Source organism: Phasianus colchicus, chromosome 1, assembly GCF_987193195.1.
Source record: "Phasianus colchicus chromosome 1, bPhaCol1.hap1.1, whole genome shotgun sequence".
NCBI classification, from domain to species: domain Eukaryota; kingdom Metazoa; phylum Chordata; class Aves; order Galliformes; family Phasianidae; genus Phasianus; species Phasianus colchicus.
Window position 1 is genome coordinate 79,230,660 of NC_143436.1, and position 22,583 is coordinate 79,253,242.

General features: G+C 48.8%; 1 protein-coding gene across 2 annotated transcripts; it reads right to left on the reverse strand.

Moving 5' to 3' along the window:
* Positions 1–3,790: 3,790 nt before the first annotated feature.
* On the reverse strand, positions 3,791–22,201 carry ACRBP (acrosin binding protein). Of its 2 annotated transcripts, none has more exons than XM_031610239.2 (10): positions 22,095–22,201; positions 21,566–21,775; positions 15,116–15,210; positions 14,528–14,633; positions 13,492–13,885; positions 5,730–5,862; positions 5,352–5,531; positions 5,076–5,243; positions 4,918–5,004; positions 3,791–4,311 (listed from the first exon to the last, which is right to left on the reverse strand). In XM_031610239.2, exons 1-10 carry the CDS (start codon positions 22,117–22,119, stop codon positions 4,198–4,200), a joined length of 1,512 nt encoding a protein of 503 aa, XP_031466099.2. In that variant the 5' UTR covers positions 22,120–22,201; the 3' UTR covers positions 3,791–4,197. The 2 variants fall into 2 exon arrangements, with proteins under 2 accessions (XP_031466099.2, XP_031466100.2); XM_031610240.2 differs by having other exon boundaries at positions 3,791–4,324.
* Between the last annotated feature and the right edge of the window lie 382 nt (positions 22,202–22,583).

A 22,583-nucleotide genomic window follows, 5' to 3' on the forward strand; every position in this document is an offset into this window, starting at 1 on the left:
TGGTCGCACAACCCACACACCGTACTGGAAAGAGGAGCAGCTATCACACTCCTTGCTGGGAGGAGGGCAGAAAACCCTCCTTCCTGCTGTGAGGACCTGAAGGAAGACCTGTCAGAGAAAGAGTTAAGAAAGCTGGGAAGTGGTTGGGCTGAGTCTGTTTGCTGTAGCTATGAGGGCTGCAGGGTAAAGAAGAAGAATGTCCAGCCTGGAGGAGGCAGATGAGGGAGTGTCAACAAGGGCAGCTGTGGAGCTGAGGGAAGTGCCAGGTCTTCCTGATTCTGTGCCCAGGGACTGACACAGCGGGGAGATAATACACTGGCTACCAGGGGGCTGGGTGACAATGTGTCAATGAGCTGATGCCTTTAGCACCAACTGCCTGATGCTGCCCAGCTTCTCTTGTATATAAATCTTTGCTCACTGCTGCTGGAGTGACTTGTCTACAGAGGAAGATAATCAGATCATCTGTCTATAGGACATTAGAGACTGGGACTCAGGCACTGACACCATCCTTAGCCATGTGAGCTCCCTGGGAAGGATACTCATTCCAGAGCCCCAGTTCAGAGCTCTCCCATTGCTCTACCAGAACTGTAGTGGGCAGTACTGCGCAAATACCCTCAATCCAGAAGCTTTCTGTGGGCCACTCAGTCTCTGATGCTGGTAGGCACACCAGCACTACCCACAGTCATCACCTAGGGCAGGGGCTGTGCTGTGCAGGATGGGATTCAGGCTGCTTCTTGGTGGCTGAAGGCAGAGTTTGGCCAGGGCTAGGATGGAGATAATGTGACTGTGTATGTGATGCTGATCCCAGTGCTGCATGTCCTTGCTGTGACCTAGTTGCAAGTACACTTAGCACTCGTACTATCTGGATTGAAAAGTCACCTGGGGAGGTGCTGTCTGCAAAGAAACAGGCAGATCTGTAAGGAAAGGGTGGGAGAAAAAACCTAGGCAGTACAAATGCAATGCATGAAAGGGAGCATCTCTGGGAGCATAAAGGGAGAGAAGCATTGACACTGAAGAGTCACAGACAGGGGGGTAGAAATGTCCAGACTGGCACAAAGGAGGGTGCACATTCCCCTCCCTGCCCATTTTTGCTCTAAAGTAAGGCTGTAGAGGACTAATCCCCTGCCATCCTGCTCCACAAGTTCCACGCCAAGCAGATGTCCCTGCAAGGGGCCCTTTAGGACCTTGATGACTGTACAGCTTTGGCAGGGTGGGTAGAGAAGTTGGTCTGAATGTGCTGGCAGCAGGTAGAATCCATGGAGGCAGTGAGGCAAGGAACGAAGCTGGCTGTTGAGGAATGTCAGCTGGTCAGTTTTACTGGTGGAACTGTTACACTCTGCAGGGGCTGCAGGCTTTTGACAATGTTGCTATCCAAGGTCAGCAGGACTGACCAGTGGGTGCCAGTGGGGTTGGCATGGGATCCATTCAATGAGCCAGTGTGTCCTCTTGGTGCATGTGGAGTGCCTTTTTCCACATGCTAATAGAGTTGCTGACACTGCAAACATTGAACAGTAAGCATGTGCTACTACATATACTAATTTTCTGGCTAAACTTCATCATTTGGCCAGGCCTGGCTTTTAAGTCCTGTCTGGATCACACTAGGTTTCAGCCCCGCAGACTGGCAGATCTTGCCCCCACCCCTGCTGCCAGTCCTGCCCAGCCCCCCAAGCTCCCCTTTGAGTTGTTTACTCCTCTTCCTCAATGGGACATGGATACCACTAGCTGATGGTGCCACAGGCTGAGCCAAAAGCACCTGCAGTGCAGTCCTTCTAACTCTAGGTCTTGAAGAGCCTGGCACTGGGTGAACACCCTGATGCTGACTTCTCCTAAGCACTCTCCATCTGGATGCATCCATCATGCATGGAGTAACAACCTCTCTCTCCTGCTGCATCCCACCAGTGCCTTCCCCTTCTCCATAACTGAGTGCAGAGCTCATCAGGCCTGTGCCTTTTCTCACCTTGTTTCAGGCAAGTGGGAGGCTGCCTTCATTCATGCCATCTCCTCAGGGAGTGTTGCCTTTGCTGTGACTCATGCCTGCTGTGGTGGGGAGCTGCAGAAATGTGGCTGCAAGATCCAAGGAGTCAGTCCTGAAGGTGATGGAGGAGTCCAGAGACAGAGATTGGGTGGCAGAGGACAATGGGAGGGTATCACCAGGGGATGAGAGGCAACATTTTGTTTCACAGTCAGTTCTCAGCCCTTCTGGCATTCCCCCCAGGGTTTCTCACTCTTCATCTCATGGTTGTTTTCCCCCAGCGGGTTTCCAGTAATCAGGCTGCTCTGATAACCTCTCTTATGGGATTGCTTTTTCTCTTTGTGGACAACCCCGAGAGGAGCCATAGTGTCTCCTCCAGCCAAGCTCTCATGAACCTGCACAATAATGGGGTGGGAAGGAAGGTAAAGGCAGGAATAAAAGCTGGGAAGCACATCCACTTTCTAGAGCTTCTTCTTGGCTGGGCAGAGCTTTGTCCAGTCCCTTATTCAGAGTAGAAATTTGGGGAATCCATGAGCTCACAGAGCAGGTTTGTGTCCTGTTCCCTTCCCTTCCCTTCCCTTCCCTTCCCTTCCCTTCCCTTCCCTTCCCTTCCCTTCCCTTCCCTTCCCTTCCCTTCCCTTCCCTTCCCTTCCCTTCCCTTCCCTTCTTCCCTTCTCTTTTCCCCTTTCCTTCTCTTCCTTTTCTTTCCATTCTGTTCTATTCTCTCCCCTTCCCCTTCTCCTTCCCACTCCCCTTCCCCTTCCTTTTCCCCTTCCCCTTCCCATTCCCTTTTCCCATCCCTTTTGCTAATCCTGCCCTGATGTCCCCATTCTGGCCTCATGGGAATCCTGTCAGGGAACAACCATTTCTTAAAGCTCACAGGAACAGGTGCCCCACAGGTTGTCTCTGTTCCATCTGGCAGCTGTCTGCTCCCCATGCCCTTCCACATGAAGGTGGAGTGCAAGTGCACTCAGCATGTCCTGTAAGGTGTGCACATGCTGAGAGGTCATGCCCCCTTCTGCAAGTTGGACAACATCCTGAAGAAGAAGTTTTGAGAGAGTAATAGAGGTTCACTCCCAGTGAGTCAGTTCCTGCAAGCTGTTAGTGTCCAAGAGCAATCGTTTCAAGCCTTAGACAGCTCATGACCTGGTTTATCTGTTGGCCAGCCCAGACTTTTGTGACTGGAAGGCCTGGTGTGGGACCTTTGGCTCTTCTGGCCACCTGAGCAACAGGACATCTGCAGCCATGGATGATGGTGAGCTCGTGTGCTTCTGCAGGGGCTTCTGTGCAGCCCAGGCTGAGGTGGTGGAACAGTGCCAGCACCTGGTGGAGATGCACAACTGCTACTGGTGGGGCAGTGGGGCTGGATGAAGACAACAGCCCAGAGAGGCCCACTGCATGGGGGGGAACGGGGAAAGGTATAGGGAAAGCCTGCTCCCTGCTTGGCACTTTGTCTTCAGCTTTACTGATCTTTTTGTAGTTTAAATTTATTTTCAATACAGAGTTGGAGGACGCAGGCCCCAGAAACCTTTAAACCTTAGAAGTAAAGCAGCTGTGAAAGAAAGCAGTGTCTACATTAACTCCTTCCTCAAATACTGTTTAAGACCTGCAGGGCACCTGGCTTTGCTCCTGCTGGGTCTGGCAAGGTGAGATGCCATGCTGGAGGCCTCATCCTCAGAATATTATCACCCAGGCCATGTGTGCTGCAGTGAGTGAGAGCCACCAAGGAGCCATGCAGGTGCTGGTGGAGAAGCACCTCCAACTTGAGAGGTTGCTGTGGATGTGACAAAGTGGCAGAAGCAGAGAGAAAGGAGCAAATTAGGTTTATGGGCTCTTTATAAAATATGGTTCAGCCTTGGTAATGCTACTGATTGATGTAAGCCTGCAGGATCAGGAAGGCTAAGGGTTGCTGGGGACTTCATGCAGGTGGCTCTAAATCCATATACTGGGGACAACACCTTTCCCAGGCTCCTTCATCTGGAGAAAACCTTTTCAAGAGGAGTTTCAGTGGGCAGCAGGGTGAAATGCTGTTGGATTCAGCTCCTCTCCTGATGTGCTGCTGTCAGGGATGCAGAGTAGGTGCTCAAGTGATGAGATTTGGCCATGGACAGTTGACTGACCAGCAAGGAGCCTGGAAAGAGCTGTTTGGGTTCTCTGCACTGCCACAATTCCATGCAGCCTGCTCTGGTGTCCTGCACCCCTTGCACCTTGCCCACCACTGCACCTCATCCTTCAGTGAGGCTGAGGAACCTCTGGTGCCAGCGCATTACTTCCTCCTTTCCCTCTTCCTCACTCAGAACGTGATAGGTCTGGTTTGTGAAGCAGCCATGGCGAATCACCTGAAAGAAGAGCCTGAGTTCATAGAGTTGGTACTGCCACACTTCCTAAGATATGAGATAGTCCTCTGTCCAGCTCTGGGGTTCTGGGCTTTGTTAACAATAGGAAGTTGGTGTATGGGGGAGATCCTCCTTTGTGAGAGGAAATATAAGGACAACCTAATGGATGGAAGGCTTCCCATGGCTCCCTATCTCGACACTCTGCAGTCGTGTATCAATGCCTCTGTAAATCCCACTGCTCAGTGGGATGACAGCAGGCCTTCTGTGCTGTTGGCACCCATCCCATACACACCCAATTCTGTCTTTTTGGAAGGAAAAGCATTGACAGGTGAAGTCCTGCAGGGACTCAGATCTTCTGTGCAAGCATGGACCAGGCTGCCCAGTGAGGTTGTGGATGCTCCTCCCTGGAGATGTTCAAGACCGGGCTTTGAGAAACCTGCTCTAGAAGGTGGTGTTCCTGCCTATAGTGAGGGGTTGGAACTAGATGATCTTAAAGGTCCCTTCCTAACCATTCTATCTAACCCTCATCTAAACCATTCTACGATTCTATGCCCAGCCACGGAGCAGAAGGCAAAAGCTAAGTAAGGGATGGCAGAGGCTGCTTCTTACCCTCTGGTTGTAGAGGCTGTGCTGCAAGCACTGGTGGCTTTTGAAGGCGCAGTAAGTGGGGTGCTGAACTCCACCCGAGTCGCAGATCTGTGGAGATGGGAATGAAAGCCAGAGAAGAGAGAGGAGAAGGAGAGGTGGAGCATCCTCCCAGAACTCACCTTGCCTGGGACATCCCCTGCTCGGAAGGTAGCATATTCTGCCTGCAGCCAGAGCATCACACGAGGGTCATCGCAGCCCTGGGTGGCTATCAGGCTGCACCAGTATTCTGGTCGCAGGCCACTGGAAACCTGTGTACCGAAGTACTCCGAGGGCTCTGGAGAGCTGGTCTGCAGAGGGGTGGGATGAAAAGAGCCATGCATTTCTCCCTTCTTCCCCACCACTGTGACCATCTCCTCTTTGTCACAAGCCAGAAGGAGATGCAGCATGCTCAGTACCTTGTTGCCTGCAGCCCGATGCTGGACTGAGATCTGGGGGTTGATGTATGCGATGAAGCTGCCTGTCTTGCAGTGAACGCGCCTCAGGTTGTAGATGTTCTGGCACTGCTCCATTTTCAGTGAGCAGAAAGCGCAGGTAGGGCATAGGCCCATATGCTGCCGCCCAAGGCTGTCACACACCTAGGGAGGTGTGATGGTGCGGTCAGGGGGAGAGGCTGGGGAGCCCCTGATCCCTGGTGTGGGTTTGCCTCACTGGCTCAGCTGGGTTGGATTCTCCCGGGGTGGCACCTGTAATGGCAGTGCCTACAAGCACTGCGGTCAGTACTACAGGGAGCCCTGCCCACAATGAGGGTCAAAGGTAGATATCAGCATCTTTACCGAATCTCCGAACCCGAGGATTTTTTCTTCCAACTCCTTCCATGCCTGGGTGACAACTGAGGAGATACAGACTCCCTCCAGCACTGCATAGCACAGGATCATCACTGCTTCCTTCCTCTTCAGGGCAAGAAGACTGGCAGAGAAATGGATGAAGGAGGTCAGGTCTCTTCCCTTGTCAGGAGCTAAGATAAGCCCTTAGGTAAAAACAGAAGGGGAGGAAAACAGGCCTGGCACAAAATGAAAAAACCTTTCAGAGAAAGCTGCACAATGGGTGTGCCAGCATGGTCTGCCTGTGCCTGCGCAACATGGAGGGGGGGCTTTCAGGAACATGGCAAAGGGACTGGAGGAGGAGCACAGCTTCAGGGATTTTCCCAGTATCACCAAAGCAGCTGCTGTGTAGTTTTATCTTTACAATGGCACAGCAAGATCTTTGTTGGAGTCTGCTGAGCGCCAATTATGGGGCAGTCCCACTGTGGTCTGAAGAATACCATGTCTCTCTTCTGCTCGAGCCAATGTTTTTGATGGAAAGAGGAATGAATTGGCAATAATGGTGGTGAATTAACTATTCATCCAAACTCATATGGGAAGTCACAGGTAGAAAACAGGACAGTAGGATAACAACAGTAAGAATGTTTTACGTCTTAGGAACAGCAGAAACTGTAGGCTATTATACAAGAATCATGTGAATTATCAACTATGATGCAGAAGACATAAAAACTCTCATCAAATACTTTTTTCCTGTGACCAGGGAAAAGTCCCAGTGATAAACAGATTAACAGGCAAGAGCAGCAACTGATGATGTTAAAATGTTCTGGAAATTCATTCATGTGCTAATGTGTATGGAGGAGTTTCCCTGAGAGTGGCTGAGACCACAGAGAAGAGATAGATGGAGGAACCAGAGGAAAGTCATTAAGATGAGATTTTCCAACACCTGGAAAACATTTACAGAGAGAGAGAAGCTAAGGGAGCCAGATGTAGCTGAGTGAGGGCACTGCTGAGTGAGTACTTGGTCAGACTGCACTTCTGCCTGCTCCTGAAATGAAGGGAAGCTTCAATGATGACATAGTTTCTCCATGTCTTGGAGGCTTGATAAAGATAGCTCAAATTTCAGTTAGGTATGGGGCTATAGGTCAGAAGTAATTATCCAATGCCCCAACAGCTCACAGTGAGCAGCAGCAAGCGAGCATGTCAGGATCTCTGAAGTGCCTCTGAAGGCACTGCTCTCATTTAGATACTACAAGAGAACCTGGAAAATCTTGGTCACAAAAAATGTCTCCATGCTATTTTTTTTAAAGATGTTATGGTCAGAATGGTTTTATCAGAGTGCTGCAGATGCTGCTTGAGCCTGCATCGAGACAAGAGAAGGTGTTCCTTCAACACACGGTGTTGTGCTGCACTCTAGACAGGCTGCAAATAGGATTCAGACACATGAACAAATTATAGTGGTGCCAACCCACAGTGCATCAACAACACCCACTGAAAAAATGAAGGCACCTAGTAACTGATGTATTGCAAGACTGTGTGTCTCTCAGTCCAATACAACACAGTACAACCAGCCTGGTTGGATGTTTGAGGAGGGAAGATCAGAGCAGAGAAGGAACAAAGTGGTGGTCAGGTGAAATCTCTGGTGACTGGAAAAAAGGCAATGTCACACTTATTTTTAAGAAGTGTAAAAAGGATGACCCAGGGAACTACCAACCTGTCGGCCTCATCTCTGTGCCAGGGAACATCATGTAGCAGATCCTTCTGGAAGCTATGCTAAGGCATGTAGAAGAGAGGAGGTGATATAGGATAACCAGCATGGCTTCACAAAGGGCAGGTTCTGCCTGACAAGTCTTGTCTTTTATTATGGCATAACTGCACTGGTGGACAAGGAAACAACCACTGATGTCATCTACCTGGACTTCAGTGAGGCCTTTGACATGGTCCCTCATAACATCCTTCTCTCCAAATTGGAAATTGATGGGTGGACTGTTCTATGGTAACTGATACGAAATCTTACCCAGTAGTGGTCAATGGCTCAATGTTTGGATAGAGATTAGTGGCAGGTGGTATTTCTCAGGGGTCAGTACTGAGACCAATGCTCTTTAATACCTTCAGCAGTGACACTGACTTTAAATAACCAGTGGGATCAAGTGCACCCACTGCAAGTTTGTAGTTGATGCCAAGTTGTGCAGTTGACTTGGCCAAAAGACAGAATGCCATCCAGAGAGACCAAGACAGGCTTAAGAAGTGGGCCCAGGTGAACCTCATGAGATTCAATAAATCCAAGTGCAAGGTCTTGCGCCTGTGTTATGGCAACTCTTGCTATCAGTACAAGCTGGGGGATGTAATGATGAAGCACTGTCCTGTCAGAAAGGACTCGGGGGTACTGGTGGATGGCAAGCTGGATATGAGTCAACTGTGTGCCCTCATAGCCCAGGCTGCTTCAAAAGAAGCATGGCCAGCTGATCAAGGGAGGTGACCCTGCCGCTCTGCTCTCTGCTGGTAAGACCTCACCTGGAGTACTGCATCCAGATGTGGAGTTGTCAACACAGGAGAGACATGGACTTCTTGGAACATGTCCAGAGGAGGGCCACAAAAATGACCCAAGGGATGGAACACCTCTCCTACAAGTACAGGCTGAGAGAGCTGGGGCTGTTCAGTCTGGAGAAGAGATGGATCTGGGGAGACCTGAGAGCAGCTTTCAAAAGGGGGCTATGAGAAAGAAGGGAACAGGATCTACAGAAGGGTCTGCTGTGATGGGACAAGGGGAAACGGTTCCAAACTAGAAGAGGAAAGATTTAGATAGATTGGATATAAGGAAGATGTTTGTAAGATAAGAGTAATGAGATACTGAGTAATGAGAGCTGTAGTGGAAGCCCCATCCTTGGAGACATTCAAGGTCAGCTTCACAGGGCTCTAAACAACCTGATTTAGGTTGCAGATGCCTCTATTCATTGCATGGGAGTTGGACTAGATGACCTTTAATGAGCCCTTCCAACTCAAAAGATTCTATGATTCTATGAAAAGAATGCAAACTGAGGAGAGCAGTGACAGGTAGCAATTCTGACAAATCTGGAAGAAATGAAAATGTGCCAGCACAAAGAGAAACAAAGTCCATGTACTATAGAGAGCGCAGTTCCAAAACCTGTAAGATCTTTTATGTCTACTCCTACATCCCATGAGTCCATATAATCTCTCTTTTTTCTTTCTTTCTTCCTTTCTTTTTTTTTTATATTCCTTTGTAAACACTCACAGGAAAGCTTTTGAAATTTAAGCAAAAAGTCCCTCTGGTCTGTGCTGATCCCAGCTGAGGATCCTGCCTGTGGCTGTTTAATACAATCTCTTCAGCATTTCACTGTGACTGAGTGCTGGACATCCCTGGGAGAGCAACCAGGGGCAGCCCCTGGGTGCACCTAGTACTACTTCTCTGTAGAGAAGTGTTCTTTGAGTGAGAATTACTTAACACTTAGAGTTTTTCTCTAGAGCAGTTGCTGCGGAGCAGCCCAAGAGAGCCAGATTTCAGTCTGCTGTGCTGATAAGCCTATGACAGCTGAAGACAGTCTCTGCCAGCACTCAGATCCTGGCTGCTCAGTTACAGCTGGGTCTCAGGCTTTAAACACTGGCAACCTACCTGGATCAGCTTGGTAGGACTCATACTCTTTGATTAATGAACCTGACATTATTCTCCAAAATTACCTGAAACAATTTACTCACACATATATATCACTGTTGTTTCACTACTCATTTGCTATTCTAGTGGCATGTTTTGATTTTATTGCTTCTTTATCATACCAGCATGACCAAACCATTAAAGTGAGAAAGACATTAACAGTCATTAAAGATGATATGAATAGCTCTAGTGTTTCCATCACCAAGATAGAAAAAGGTCTTGCTTGCTATATTTTAAAGAAAAAAACAACAAAAAAGGATAACAATAACATGAAGCTTAGAATGTGTTTGCTACTAAGTGGTTTCAATAGACTTTGCTTTTTCCTGCATGGTGCTAGTGCAGCAAGTGCTGCCCAAGCCATATGCAGAGAACTAGAGGCAGAAGGGTAGTGAAAGAGAACTCAGCTCCCACCTTCTTTAAAAAGAGTGCTTCCATAAGCAGCTAATAAGCAGCAATAAAGCATCTGCTGAATGTTGATGACCTACTTGTTCAGAACAGACTCAAAGTCAGGCGTGGGCAGAAGCCTGTGTTTCATGACAAACTTCATAGACTCATAGATTGTACTCAGTACAGCCTATCTACACAGATCAGAATGCCTCACTCTCCTGAGCACCACTCACTGACTTTGCTGTTGAGCACATATGCAGAAGCACAAAACAAGGTGCTATAGCATCCTCTCACCCACTGAGGAAATAGTCATGCCGTCAGCCTGAGGCTAACAAGAAATTATGTTGCTCTTGCTTTCACATCTATTTTCAGCTCTATCTCTGTTTTACATCTCTGCTCTGAGGCTGGCTGGCCTCACGGTTGCAAGTTGGGTTGGTTTACCAGCCCTGTTTTACCAGCATTAGGTGCACCTGGGCCACTGCTGGTTTCCTTCCCAGAGACCACAGATCAGAGATGTTCCCTGCTGCTACTCATGGCAGCGCTGAGGCTCTTGGTCTGGTCACAGAGACGTTACAGCAATGGTGAAGACCCAGCCCAGCCTAACAGCACTGCTGCCCAATCCCTGTACTCATCAACACACTGCTGAGCATGGAGAAGGCTGCTGGCAGGTGTGCAGGATGTTCAAAGATCAGGAAACGTTGAAGACCTGTTATGGGAATACCATCCCAGCTTAGCATCTCTGCACCATAACGTCGTAACTGCTGTCCTGGAAAATGTTTAACAGATACTTATAGGTGATGTTTCAAAGGGAAAGTGAAAAAACACAATTGAGAAAATTCACCTAAGTCAGTAATTCCTCTGTGACAAAAAGACAGAACTTTGGATAAAAGCCCCTCTTGCTTTAGTGACTTGAGACATGGAGCAACACAGCTCAGCCTACTTCACTTTTGGGGTGTCTCTGAGGAGGGCTGGTTGACAACATCCACTTCTCCCTCAACATAATGAAAAGGATTTGGGCCATTACTGTGCAGCTGCTGAACCTCTCTGATATCAGCACATGGCAAACAGGAGAGAAGGAGCAAACAACAGATTCGCGACTTCTGACTTGCGGGGATAGCTGCAGGAAACCAAAACCACTAAGGGAAAGCTAATTTGTTAACAGATTCAGAAAGAAAAAGAGATCTTTTTTTTTCCTTTTAAAGCATATCTCAAGTAAGACATGGCATGGTAACAATGTGTTGAAGCCAAAAAGGATTTGTTGACATGTCATGTAACACACAACAGTAAATATCTTACAGTCCATTCATAACAGGAGATGTTTAACAGTACATATTAGGGATAAATCTTTTTGAGTCAGTGAGTCTGAGAAATCTCTCGAATTCTTAGCATGAGGGCTGAGGGGATTTCCAGCCAACTGACATCACCTCAAAGTGCCAGAGATGTCTCAGCAGCCTATGCGTGCCCCAAGACCAACAGCACAAGTCAACTGGCAAGTACTGGACACAGGAGTCACTGGGAATGTGGGGCATTACACTGTCTTGGTCCATGCAACAGGAATCTGGCTGTGTCAACAAGACTTGGGATGCTGAATGGGATGCAGGGGTCATACAGGACAAACACTGCAGCAGCAGGAAGCTCTGGAGAAAGGGCAAGGCAATTCTTGTGTTGACATCCTCCGGTGTATCACACTGTGTTGCTGAGTGGAATGTTCAGACCTGGTGCGTGTTGTTGTCCAAAAGGGATGATGAAATTTGCCACAGAAATGAGAGTTGCAAGGCTTTGTCATGTGAGCTATAGAACTCTGCTTAGATTATTCCAGGATTGAAGAAGGGCATATAGGGAACTGTGTGGAGAAGAAATACAAGGAGGTAAGAAGCTTTTTAATTTGGGGGCAGAAAGCACAATAAGAACAAAAAAAAAAAAAAAAGAAAATAGATACAATAAACTGCATCTTTTTTTCTCCATAATGAATCACTGCTAGCAGAAGCAGTACTGTAAGTGTACTCTGAGTTCTCAAGCTTGTTATTTTGCTGTCATTGCCATCTCTCCCTCAAGGTCACCACCAGCCTCACTGAGTAGCACAGAGCAGCTGCCACAGGGAGGGCCAAGTGAGGAGGGATGGGAGTCCCACTGGACATGAGCCTGCAGGGCAGACGTGCATCCTGGGCCCAACACCCAGGTCACAGCTACACGCACCTGGTGTTAAACCCAGTGCTGAGCAGGACCCTGTGTGCCAATAAGTCCTACCCATCGCTGCAGGAATGGAAATGCCTCAAAGCACGGTGCCCCCGTTTTAGGTCATGCTTTGAAGTCCCTTGGAGAAGAGGCAGGATGTGGCGAGCAGTAAAGCTGACAGGCGCAGCCCAGCTCGCCTTTTTATCTCGCTTGAGTTTAAGCTTTGCTTAGCATGATTGATGGCACTTGGCTGTCAGGTTGCAGACACAGTCAGCATTAGTGTCTTTGAGGAGCCCTGCAACAGAATAACAGAGTGTCATCTGCAATCACAGCGGTCCTTCTGTAATCCCAATATAACTAAATCAGAGCAAGGCTCAATTTCGAGGCAGGGAAAACAAACATATCTTCAGTGAAACATAATTTTGCCTTAGATTACATACACCAGGAAATGTTTGCTGGGCAGTAAAAGCCTCCTGCAGCGTTAGGAAAGAGGATGACATAAGTTACAACCTTGTAAGAAAACAGTTACGGTTTTAAGAATTTGATGCAATTACATGGAGAAGTGGGATCTCAGGCTCAACTCTAGCAGCATGTGGTGTTTTCAGAAGACACCACATGTGCAGTCATGCACAAAGCGAATGCACTTACAGGAAAGTCACTGCCCCAAGACAAAGAGAAGCTGAAATGACATATCTGTGAAAATCATATCCTCTGTACCAAAGCACAGAAGGATCAAAAAACAAATGAGAGGGTAAGAAAATGCTTTGCAGACCTTTTCTGTTTGGGCTCAGCAGCACCACCTGCCTGAACAGTGATGTGGATGGATCCTGTCAGGTCATCGTTAGGTCAGAGGAATGGAGAAGGATGCAAGAAATGTCTGCAACGAGCTGGACTGTCACAGGTCCGGAGTAGGCCTGGTGTGGGAGCAGCTTTGCTCTTGCAAAGTGATAAAATGCAGATGCTCTCAAAGCCAGAACTACAAACAACCTAGGGAGAGCAGTGCTCAAATCCAGAGCATAAAGACATGCATGTGCTTGAAAAACAATACAGGTCCTGCCAAGGTAGGAGCAAGGCTCTGTGCCCCCTGGCCCTGGGCTGAGTGAAAACAGAGCAACCCTCAGAAATCTTCTCGAAACAGGCTGTATGAAGAAATACCTCCTGCAAGTTGCCCAGTCTGCCAATAGCTGGAAGTTGCGAGGAGGGTGAGTGCAGTGTGGGGAGGTGCAGAAGGCAAAGCCCTTCCTGCATGCAGCGCAGGCCCAGCCAAAATGCAATTTACTCATGTCACCAGAACAGCAACAGAACACAGCACAGTAACAGAACATCTGTTAGCAATGTTCACTTTGTGCTCAAGCAAGGGGAGGGAGGTGTCCAAGGGACTGTCCATGCATACACCTGCTCTGGATGAGGCTTGCTCCTGAGTGCTCAACCCCATGCTCAGGGCAGAGCCACTGGCCATGCTGCTACCAACACATGAGGAACAAGCTGCATGCATAGCACGTGGCCATCAGCACTGCACCAAGTGTGGAGCTGAGTCTGCCTCACCTGCCGGGGGGGGACATGTCCTGCATCCTCTGTTTTGCGCCGCTGGTCACACTCCCCAGACCTGAAGTGATGGCGGGGACTTCTGTGCCTGCCAGGGTCTCCAGGGAGAGGGCTGCACTGATGAGCTGCCAGACGCCACGCTGCAGGCGATGCTCCCAAGTGCTCTCTGCCCAGGCATGGGATCGCGAGGGGGCAGGGGCGGGTGGGACTGGCAGGGCAGATGGTGGTACAGGTGGACCCCTGTCCTGCTGCGGTCTGGGCACCACTGGTATGGCTGGTGGGACCTTCCGCACCAGTGGTTTCTGACTTGAAAGTGCATAGGAGTACTTCAGGAGCATGTCCACGTTGGAGTGCAGATGGAGGTCAGCAGGAGAAAGAGGCGGCTTCTCTGGTACTGGGGAGAGAGCAGGACAGGAAGGTTGGGTCAGAGCACTCCAGCAGTTGTTCTCCAGGAGCACGGAGGGCACCCTTCTCAAGGCAGCCAGATAGCTGCCTCCCCTCTTAGCAGAGCCGTGACCATTCTGCACAGGTGATTCCTGCTGGACTGGGACTGGGGATATTTTTGCCAGTCTCACAATTCTTCACAAAAGCACAGCATGGCTGAGGCTGGCAGCGCCCTCTGGATCATCTGGCCCAAGCCCTGCTCCAGCAGGAACACCCACAGCAGGGTGCCCAGGTCCATGTTCAGATGCCTTCTGGAGATCTCCAAGGAGGAGACCCCACAGCCTCTCTGGGCAACCTGTGCCAGTGCTCCATCATCTGCACAGCACAGAAGTGCTTCCTGGTGTTCAGAGGGAACATTCTGTGCTCCAGTTTGTGCCCACTGTCTTTTGCTCCTCAATCACAAGACCATTCTGTAAGCCAGGAAGAGGGAATTTCCTAGGCAGTGTGCTGACATGCCAGCACCTACATGCCTACCAGTCCCTTCAGCACAGAATAAACCCAAACCTCACAACCAGTTTTTCTGGAGGGAAGAGCAACTATGGGCAATCATCAGGCAATCAGAGGCACCCAGAGCCATTCAGTGTATGCATACCTGCTTCTGTAGGAGAGCTTTCATCTTTTGCCCAAAAGTCCACATCATATGGTTGCTGCTCTGGATGAAGAAGGCCTTTTGGAAAAAACCTCGGACATGGGATTCGCTGAGTGGAAAAGACAGAAGTAAGAGTCCCTTCCTTTCCCCTCCCCTCCCCTCCCCTCCCCTCCCCTCCCCTCCCCTCCCCTCCCCTCCCCTCCCCTCCCCTCCCTTCCCCTCCCCTCCCTTCCCCTCCCCTCCCCTCCCCTCCCCTCCCCTCCCCTCCCCTCCCCTCCCCTCCCCTCCCCTCCCCTCCCCTCCCCTCCCCTCCCCTCCCCTCCCCTCCCCTCCCCTCCCCTCCCCTCCCCTCCCCTCCCCTCCCCTCTACTTTCCCTGCATTCCTTTGTTTTGTCCCTTGCTTGCATGCATGTGCTCACAGCACTAATTAAAACAATGTGATTTTTGGAGGCATGTGCAAGATTCTGTACAACAACAGTATCTGTTGTCTGTTTTTTGTGTTCTTCCGCTACAGAGATCCTTTTCCTAAATCTGGCCCCTTCCTTCTCCCAGATGACACTTCTCCCTCATGGCCCCAGTCCCACTGCTCACCTTGACATAGAATTTGCGCTTGGAGCAGCGATACTGGGCAAACTGGCAGAAGGTCTGAAACCATGGTGCCTCAGGGAAGGCAGAGCAGACAGGTCCTAGGGATGGGTGAGAGAGAAGGGAGGTAGGGGCAGGCCTCAGGATCAGCCAGAGCATGACTGGAGACCGACATTTCTCAGAGAGATGCTTATTTTCAGGGCATGCTTGTGATGAATGGAAAGTTAAAGCTGCCCCCATGTGGAGATCACAGTTTGGAACTGCTAAAACTCCTGACATTTGATGACATGTGTTTCACTATGCACTCCCCAGCAGTTCAGTTCACCCATCTGCCCTTATCTACATGGCATCTTCCTTTTTACAAAAAACCAAACCTCCTGTTTGCAGGACACAATAAGGATTCTTATTATTCACTAAATCACAGAATGGTTTAGGTTAAAGAGGACATCTGAATGTCACCCGGTCCAATGCCCTGCTCAAGCAAGGCCACCTAGAGCACAAAAAAGGCAAGTAGCAGTGTGGTAGGTTAAGAGATGACCAGACCAGATCTGGGATCACCAGGGAAGACAATCTCTACAGAACAAAATACATAGGTCACTCTGAAAGTAGTGCTTCCTGTTTATTTGTATGGAAACTATAACTGATACAAAGAGCACAATAACACTATTTGATAGAGCAAATTCTCTTCTACAAAACACTGTTTTTCAACATAGTCACCACCATTAGCTAAGCATTTTCACCAGCAATTTTAACAAGAGCCTGCATGCTGTGCTTGAAAATATCTGTACCAGTGGAGATGACCCACTGTTCCACAGCTGCTACAACAGCATTGTTGCTAGGAAAACGTTGCTTATGCAAATCATCTTTCAGTGGCTCAAACAGATGGAAGTCAGAAGGCACCAATTCTGAACTATATGGTGTGTGTGTTAGGACAGTCCAGCCAAGACTGGCAATGTATTCCATGGTCTTCCAACTGGCATGGGGCCTGGCATTATTGTGTTGTAAGAGAAAAGCTGTCTTCTTTTCTGACCTGACTCTGGAAGTTCAAGCCCTCAGTTTAGTAAGCACTGTGATGTAGTGGTAGGAGTTGATGTTTTGTCTGAGTTCCAGAAAATGCAGAAGGCTCACCCCTTTCCTATCTTAAAAGACAATGCACATTACTTCACCCACTGAGGAATGTGTCTGAAACTTTTTCTTCAATGGAGAATTCGCTATGGATTGCTGTTTCGATTCCAGCTCACAGTGATGACTCCATCTTGTCACCATTAATGATATGATCCAAGAAACTGTAATCTTCAGTCTCATATTGGTTCAGCAGGTCCTGACAAACTCGCATACAGTGTTCTTTCTGTTCCTACATAAGCATTTATGGATCCACTTGGAAAAAACTCTGTGATATTCCAACATTCCCACCATCATTTCCAATGCATCACAGATGATATTCAGCTTCATACACAGTTCCCTACTTGTGATCCACTGATTTACATGGATGAACTGATTGAGATGCTCTTCATTTCATGATGTGACAGCTGTGCATGAATGCCTGCAACATGGCTTGTCTTTCACATCACTGTCGCCCCTGCTGAAATGCACCACCCACTGCCTCACTGTGCTCACATCCACTGTTTGGTCTTCATAAACATTCAGCAAGCATCAGTGAATGCTAATGGGTGCAATTTTTTCCCACATGGCGGAATTCAGTGATTTATCTTTGCTTCATCTTCACGCCCATATCAGACTCCATTCTGTCAGACTGCCCCTCTGCTGCCATCTGTAGCATGGCAACAAAACGTACTGGAATATTGGCAGGGAGGTTTAATCTCTGCTGCCATACCAGCAACGTCCATCCACCTCTGACACTGTGGGTCAAAATAAATAATAAAACAGGAAGCATCACTTTCAGAGCAGCCCTTGTAAGTTTGTAGTGATTCTAGCTGTACCAGGGTTACTGGAAAGTCCAACATGCTGTGGGCAAAGACTGTGCCTGTGCATACCTGTACAACGGCCTTGAAGGGTACTGCTGACCTTACTGGCTCAAATCTGCAGCCCAAAACCCTGGGAAATTTTGGGAAAGAGGTGATTTTGTGCTCCATCTGCTCTGTGCATGCATGAGCAGAGCAATTCCATGACTGTCCACGTCTGCAGGAGAGCTTTGAGCTCTGTGTGCTCACCATTTTGGCCTGTGTCCTGCCTCCAGACCTGCACCAAAGCTCCTCCAGCCATCCTGCCCACTCGTGCAGCATGCTGTGAGCCCGCAAAGAGTGGAGGAGCCACTCATGGACCTCCTTGCTCCTCTGAAGCCCAGAAGAACCCTTTGTGGTCCCAGCAAAATGCAACACCCTCAACCCAGCTATGTGTAAGCAGGTAGGGTAAGTTTTAGAGAGAAAAGTGCCTTTGGGAATCCTCAGAAAACAACATAGTGACTGTAGGACTGGCCCCTGCAGGCCTGCCAGGGGGGTTCAAACACTGATGGAGGTGGTGGAGATGGTTTTTTTCAGCACTCATTGTGCAGAAACCGGAGCATCCCATCCTGTCATGTTAGCTTAGAGTTGACTGTTACTTTTGGCAAAAGCAATGGGCAGACCCAAATATGAAGATGATCAGAAATCAGGGAGGACAGATCTGTCGCACCATACGGAGGCAGACACAGGCAAAATGCCGAATAAGTCAGCAGTTTTCAAAGGAAGTGAGGAAGATGCAAGGTTCTACATGTAAAAAACATGCAGAAAACACCACAGGTGTTACCTGCACGTGGGGCTGATTACTTGAGAAGTGCTCTGCCATGCAGTAAGCAGGAGGCCATAGACCTGTCTAAATGGTACCTCTTCTCTTGTGCTCAGCATAAAGATTAACCAGTGAAAATAGAATTTCAGCTGTTTATCAGGAACCCAGCCCAGAAAAACTCCCAACTTGACTGAAATGAACCTGACATCTCAACAAAAAAAACCAACCTTTGCCTTTTCTCTGAATCCTCTGACATTCTTGCCAGGAGGAGACCTTCCAGCACTGTTAATTTAATCCATAAGATCTTTTACTTTGTTCCTGTGCTCGTCCTGCCTGTTTGCTTGCTGCAAACAGCTACAGCTTCTGCTGGATCTCAGGAGGCCATCTCTTTGGGCTTTGTGGCCAACTCCATGTGCAGGAACTCCAAGCCCTGAAGGGTTTCCAAGTAACAAGCAATTATTTTACAATTACATCTTCGCTGAAAGATGGAGCCAGCCAAGTTACTTTTACACCTGTGTTAGGAAAACTTCCTCTTGACTCAGTTCATCCACATAAAAGAACACTAGGAGGTTATATGTACATTTCATAGAATCATAGAATCATAGAATGGCCTGGGTTGAAAAGGACCATAGTGATCATCTAGTTTCAATCCCCCTGCTATGTGCAGGGTCATCAACTACCAGACCATGCTGCTCAGAGCCATAGTGACTTAGGCTAGAAGGGACCTGAAAGTTCCATATCTGCCACAGGGAAGGGCTGCCACCCTAAGCCCTGATGCCCAGCGCCCCATCCAACCTGGCCTTGAACATCTCAAAGGATGAGGCATCCACAACTTCGCTGGGCAGCCTCACCTCCCCAGGTGAATCATTTTTCCTAATACCCAACCTAGATTTCCTCTCGTTTAGTTTAAAGCCATTCCCTCTTGTCCTATCACTATCTGTCCATGTAAAAAGCTGGTCTTCCTCCTGCTTATTAGGCCCCTTCAAGTACTGGAAGGCTGCAGTGTGGTCTCCCTAGAGCCTTCTCTTCTCCAGTCTGAACAAGTGCAGCTCCCTCAGCCTTTCTTCATAGGAGAGGTTTCTCCATCCCTCTGATCACCTCCATGGCCCTGAACTTCCCTTGTTTAAAGCACAACATAACTGCTTTCCTGAGTACCACATGTGAAGAAGCACAGTCAACACTCACGAATGCCAGGACTGCCCAAGTCCCTGCAGGCAGTGGCTAAGCTGCCCGTGTGGCTTCAGCAGAGGGTCCCTGCTGCAAGGGAAATGCAGGAAGCTTCAGAATGAGATAGATGGGGACCGAAGATGTTGGTCAACAGACATCAACCCCCTCTGCTGTCAGGGTACTTGGAAGTGAGAGGTCCACAGCAGAGCAGCAGTTGGAATGTCTCCAACCACTGGCATGGTGGCTTGGTGGTCCTCAGTGCTGGGCATTGCCTGTAACAAAACAAGCAGCAGCCCTGGATGCACCTAGTTCCTCAGTGTCAGGTGCTAGCAAGTGAGGCAGGAAGCCCAGGACCTCTCCCTGGGTCTGTTGGTGCAGGATGGGAACCATTCTCCTGGCACAGCTGCAGAAACAAGCAAGAAATAGTTGCCCTCAAGCTGCAGTCCAAATAAGCATAGACGTTTGGATAATCATTCATTTCATTGACGTTCACAGCTAAATATAAAGACATATTTTTTATGAGAAAATTGCTCCTATTTTTTTTTCTCAGAAGAAAAATACAACAGAAGTAGTCCCAAGTTTTTCAGCTGCAGAGATATAATTATGCCACTTAAATTCTCTGATGCAGGGGTGCAGAGAAAGTATGATTGCAGAGATTTAAAGGGTGCTGTTGCTATGGCACTTTCTGAACTGGGATGTTTCTTGGCTACAGAAATGTTAAACACTTTAAAAAGCAGCTTATCAGCTCAAGGTTTCTTAAAGGCCTACGAAAGCCTTCTGCATTAAACCCTAGATCTAACTGGAAAGAGCTGTTCATTTCAGCAAGGGTAATCTGGGAGGAATGAAGAGATGCTGCAGAAGCATCCAAAGATGAAGTTAGGAAAGCTAAAGCCTAGATGTAACTGAATCAGGCCAGAGATGTCAAGGACAATGAGAAGAGCTTCTGTAAGTTATTAGGTAACAAGAAAAGACCAGGGATAATGTGGGCCCATTCCTTAAGGAGACGGGGACCAAGTTATGCAGGACATGAAAAGATTTGAGGTACTGGATGCCTTCTTTGCTCCAGTCTTTACTAGCAAGAATAGCCTTCAGAAATCCCTGGTCCCAGAAAAGAAAGGAAAAACTGAGGCTGTATTCTTGGTGGAAGACAATCAGATCAGGGAATACTAAAGTGAACTGGATCCACGGATGTCAATGGGATGAACCCTCAAGGTGGCAGATGTTATTGTGAGTGTACTTTTGGTAATTCTTGATCAATCATGGAGACTGGAGAACTGCCCAAAGACTAGAGGAAAAGCAAATGACACTGCCATTCTCAAGAACAGTGCGAACCGTGGGAAACAGAGGCTAGTCAGGCTCAAATTGGTCCCTGAGAAAGCGCTGAAGCTGTAATAATGAAAACCATTTCCAGACATGTGAACAACCAGAAAATCATCAGGAGCCATGCTAGACCAACAAGATAAGGTTCTATAATGAAATAACTGCCCTGGTAGATGAGAGGAGAATGGGGGATATTGTCTATCTGGACTTCAGTAAGGCCTTTGAGGCTGTCCCATAAGATCCTCATAGAGAAGAAGATTTGATGTGTGGGCTGAATTGGCACATAGTGAAGTGGGTTAAAAACTGACTGGCTGAGTCCTGAGGGCAGTCGTTGACAGTGAAAAGCCTAGTTGGAGGCCAGTAACTAGTGGTGTACTACAGAAGTCAATATTTCATCTGGTTCTATTCAACACCTTCATTAATGATCTAAATGACAGTTTACAGAGTCCAACAATGGGCCACAAAGATGATAAAGAGACTGAAATACTTCTCCTACCAGGAAAGGTTGAGAGAGCTGAGACTGTTCTGCCTGGATAAGAGAAAGCATAGGTGGATCTCATTAGTGTCTATAAACACCTATGGGAGGGTGCAGAGGACAGAGCCAGGCTCTTTTCAGTGGTGCCCAGTGCCAGGACAAGAGACAACAGGCACAATCTGGAGCACAGGAGTTCCAGCAGGCAGCCCTTGTTTACTGTGGATGGCAGAGCAGATCTTTCAGATATTCAGAAGCTGCCTGAATATGGTCCTGGGCACCCTTGCTGTGAGTGTTCCTGCTATAGGAGGAGTTGGACCACGTGAACACAGAGGACTCTGCCACCTGAACCATTCTGTGATTCTGTGAAGAGGAGAGGTGATATAATAACAGCCCACAATGACTTGGAGGAGAGTTAAAGAACAAGAAAGAAAAAACTCTTCTTGGTGGTGCCAAATGAAATAAGAAAGAAAAATCTGCAAATTCCTGCTTGAGAGGTTCATACTGGCCACTTTTTTTGCAAGAAAAGTGGCACAGCACTTGAAGCTCCCAGACAGGCAATCAGACCACCTTTGGAGGCTTCCATAACTTGTCTGCCCAAAGCCAGGGTGATCTAGTGCTGAGACTGTACTGCTCTGAGTTTGACTTTGGACTACAGACCCCAGAAAGGCCCATCCCACCACCATTCCCACTGTCTGCAGGCATTTTGACAGCTACTGCTTCTGGAGATGAGGTGATCCCAGCAGCACCCTGAGGTATTCACAGTGTCCTACCTTCAGGGACACGGCCATGGTTCTCCTGCTGGTCCAGCCGCAGGACTGCAGGGCTGAGGCAGCCGAAGGTCTGACGTAGGTGGCAGGATGCATGAGCCTTCCAGGTTGGCCACAGGCTGGAGAAGAAGAGCTGGTACTCACCATCAGACAGGGGGCTGCCCACGGGAGGCACTGGTGGCGCAGCAGAGGATGCCAGCAACATCAGCAGTCCTGGGGAGACAGCAGGATGTACTTCCTCTCTTTTGCCTTTGGCTGGGGTCCCCCTTCTCTCCTACATCCCCTGCGCCACCTTCCACTCCATATCCTATCTTAGAGCCTCCAGATCCCCCCCTAATTGAGCATGATTGAGGGCTGGAACAGAGAGCAGGCCCAACATGGTGGTCTTGTGAGAGGCATGGGGCCGGAGGAGATGTGGAATGAGGGCACAGTAGCAGGGAATTCCAACATCCACCCCCCAGACTAGGCATAGTGCCCCAAGGCCCTGCTCTGGCCCCTGGGAGGCTGGGCAGCAGCCTAGGTAGTCACTCACCCAAAAGGGAGGGCAACCTCAACATTTCTAGCCCTTGCCCAGCACTCCCGTCCTGCTAGGCCTTCTGCTTGGTGGCCATGGCAGCAGCGGAATGAGAAGGGGATGGCATCACAGCTGGAGCCTGGAGGGACATGAGCCCCGCTGGTACCAGTAAGGTGGGAAAGGCTGGTGGGAGCTCACAGGGACATGAGATGCAAAGGGTTGATGAGGAGACATGTGGACACAAGTCCTGCTGATACTAGTGAAGTGGGAAGGGCCGCTGGGCACTGGGGTGACCAGTGTAGGAGACCCAATGCACAGGCTCATGATGTGAAAGGGCTCCAGCATGGCCATTCCACAAGGGATGAAGGAGCTGGTGCAGAGAGCAGATAGCTGGAGACGAGGGGACAAAACAATACCAAGGAGCAGGAGCCAAGCGTGTCCCTTATAACTTTAAAGCATGTTGTGCTCTTCTGCAGAAGAAAGGATATAAAACTGATTCCTTTTCTA

What these genes read in the sequence shown, in the direction of transcription:
- ACRBP (XM_031610239.2), bottom strand. Translation starts at nt 22,119, where the DNA reads ATGTTGAGGTTGCCCTCCCTTTTGG. An exon ending in CCATGGCCGTGTCCCTGAAG is followed by an intron (nt 15,211 to 21,565) that starts GTAGGACACTGT and finishes ACCCATCCCTAG; the next exon opens with GACCTGTCTGCTCTGCCTTC. An exon ending in TCCTCGGGTTCGGAGATTCG is followed by an intron (nt 5,532 to 5,729) that starts GTAAAGATGCTG and finishes ACACCTCCCTAG; the next exon opens with GTGTGTGACAGCCTTGGGCG.